At 39.4% G+C, this 2,500-nt stretch overlaps 1 protein-coding gene across 1 annotated transcript in view; it reads right to left on the reverse strand.

The window, feature by feature from the left end:
* Positions 1 to 1,949: 1,949 nt before the first annotated feature.
* The window catches only part of LOC125047612 (transcription cofactor vestigial-like protein 3), an 80,218-nt gene continuing 79,667 nt past the window's right edge, over positions 1,950 to 2,500 (reverse strand). The window contains exon 6 of the mRNA XM_047645900.1: positions 1,950 to 2,077. Coding sequence (XP_047501856.1) covers positions 2,022 to 2,077 — 56 coding nt within the window. The 3' untranslated portion in view covers positions 1,950 to 2,021. The remainder of the gene's footprint in view (positions 2,078 to 2,500) is intronic.

The following is a 2,500-nucleotide window of genomic DNA, read 5'->3' on the forward strand; positions in this document are numbered from 1 at the left end:
TAAAAATGTTTAAAATATCTCCCAAGATTATACGCAAATGACCAAACAAAGCAATTAAGGATATAATCATCTACTTATTTCTTCTTCTTTTTCTTCTTCTCCTTCTCCTTCTTCTTTTCTCCTTTGTCTTACAGATTCCAAAGCATCTCGCCGTACAGAACAACTTGAGAACATTTTCACCGAACGCAAAACCAACTTAGAAGGACATTCAGAATTTACAGGTGACCGGGAGAAGGGGGGAGGGGAGGGGAGGGGAGAGGAAGGGAGGGGAGAGGAGGGGAGGAGAGGGGAGAGGAGGGGAGGAGAGGGGAGGGGAGGGGACATGAAATCTCCCCCCCCCCCTCCCCCACCCTTTAGGCAAAAAGCTTGGGTACATGTGGAAGCCATGAATATTATGCTATGGAGAGTAAGTATAAACGAAACCAACTTACATTAATCTATAGTTACAGTTTTTCGATGGTGTAGGGTCGTTTATCTACACCCTATCACTGGTTAAGTTTTCTTTAATGTTATATAACATTTTCTTCAAGCGATTCACGTGTTGTGAGTCGTTGAAAAGTTTTTTTTATTTTCCTCTTTCTCTCTCTTCGTATTTTTTCTTTCTTTTCTTTTCTTTTCTTTTCTTTCTTTCATCATGTTTCTAATGATGTATGTATATAAAAACTTTCATTCACGCGAAGTCTGATGTGAACGAAAAATCAAATTTCTTTTTTCTTTTTTTCTTTTTTTATCGTGAAGATGAAAAAAAAAATATAATATTTTCCACGAATGAACTTGTCTCGAAATTTCTAAAACGTACATAAATGAAATGAAGAGACAGTTACCATTATTTTTTTTTCACCTATCATTCTTTATATATATAATTTGTCAATTTATCAACAAAATACTCCTTTAGAAAAAAAAAAAAAAAACGCACCACCTATTTTTTTATTTCTTTTTATCATGATATCATAGCACCGACTTCATTAAAAAAAAAAGTATCTCTCTCAACTTGTATCAAGAAAAAAATTAAGTATGACGTCATTATTACCTAATTGTGAACTGCACACACTATACGTCCTTTCTGTAAAGTCACACTTTTCCTTCCTCTACACCACAAGTTAGAGTCATACCACTTTAGTAAGCATCGCTGAGAAAGCACTTCCTTCAAAAAAACATTTATCAATTCCTTGTTTGTTTATCTGTTTCCTTGCTGTTGTTTTTTTGTTTTGTTTTTTTAATTCAAGACCTAAAGCACCACTTTTCACGAGCCCTGGATCTCCAATTATGAAAGGAGAAAAGTACTTATTTTATCAGTATCAGTGTACTTCACAAGACGAATAAGTGCATCTGGGCATATCACTCCGTCCGTCAGGTCTCGGTTTGAATTTTCATATATCATCTAGTTTGTGTATATATATTTTTTTCAGATATATGAAGTTCACATATATATTTTTTTTTCAAGTAAGCGAAGGTTCGTAGTATATCTTCGTCGATACTGGGCATGGGGTCGTTAAGAAGATTCGTCTATAATCTTCTCCGTGCCAAGAGGAACATCTAGTACCCCCGCCGTGCCAGGAGAAAACGCCTAGAACCTTCTCCGGGCTAAGAAGAACCGTCTAGAACCTTTCCAGTGCCAAGAAGAACCTCTAGAACCTTCTCCGTGTTAGGACGAACCTCTAGAACCTTCTCCGGGCTAAGGAGAACCTCTAGAACTTCCCCCGTCCCAGGAGAAATTTTTAGAACCTTCTCCGTGCCAGGACGAGCCTCTAGAACCTTCTCCTGGCCAAGAAGAACCTCTAGAACCTCCCCGTGCCAGGAAGAACTCTCTAGAACCTTCATGTCAGAAAGAGTCTCTAGAACGTTCCTAGTGCCAGGAAGAACCGTCTAGAACCTTCTCCGTACCAAGAGGATCCTCTAGAACCCTCCCCGTGCCAGGAAAAAAAAGCCCCAGAACCTTCTCCATGCCAGGAAGAACCTCTAGAACCCTCTCCGTGCCAGGTAGAACCTTCTAGAACCCTCTCCGTGTCAGGAAGAACCTTCTAGAACCAGTACAGATCCTTGCTCGCCTCTTGGGTCGCTCCCGTGCCTTCCAGACCTGTAAGAACAGAAGAATTTAAGTGTCTATTAGAGCGTGTCGTAGAAGGTACATGAATTCAGTACAATATGTTAGTACTATAGATGATAGATCATGGGATGAAATTTTCCTAATATAAAAAAGGGATAATAATGATAAAATGAGAAAGAAGAAGAAGAAGAAGAAGAAATGAAAAAAAGAATGGCGAATGAGCAATGATCGGACTATTGACCTGGACGAAGACACACGATCGGAGATGTGTCGAGTCATCTCGTAAAATGAGTAAGGTCTCGTGTTTCCAAGTGACTCCCGAGTTCCGCACTCCTCGAGTCGGTACCAATTTTATTTGACTAGGGATGCTGTGTAAACATTACGACTCTCAAAAGTTAAAGGTTCGACTGCATACTCGACTGTTCTTGTACAAGGAATCGGTGTCTCTTTTGT

Source organism: Penaeus chinensis, chromosome 41 (assembly GCF_019202785.1).
Source record: "Penaeus chinensis breed Huanghai No. 1 chromosome 41, ASM1920278v2, whole genome shotgun sequence".
Lineage (NCBI taxonomy): Eukaryota > Metazoa > Arthropoda > Malacostraca > Decapoda > Penaeidae > Penaeus > Penaeus chinensis.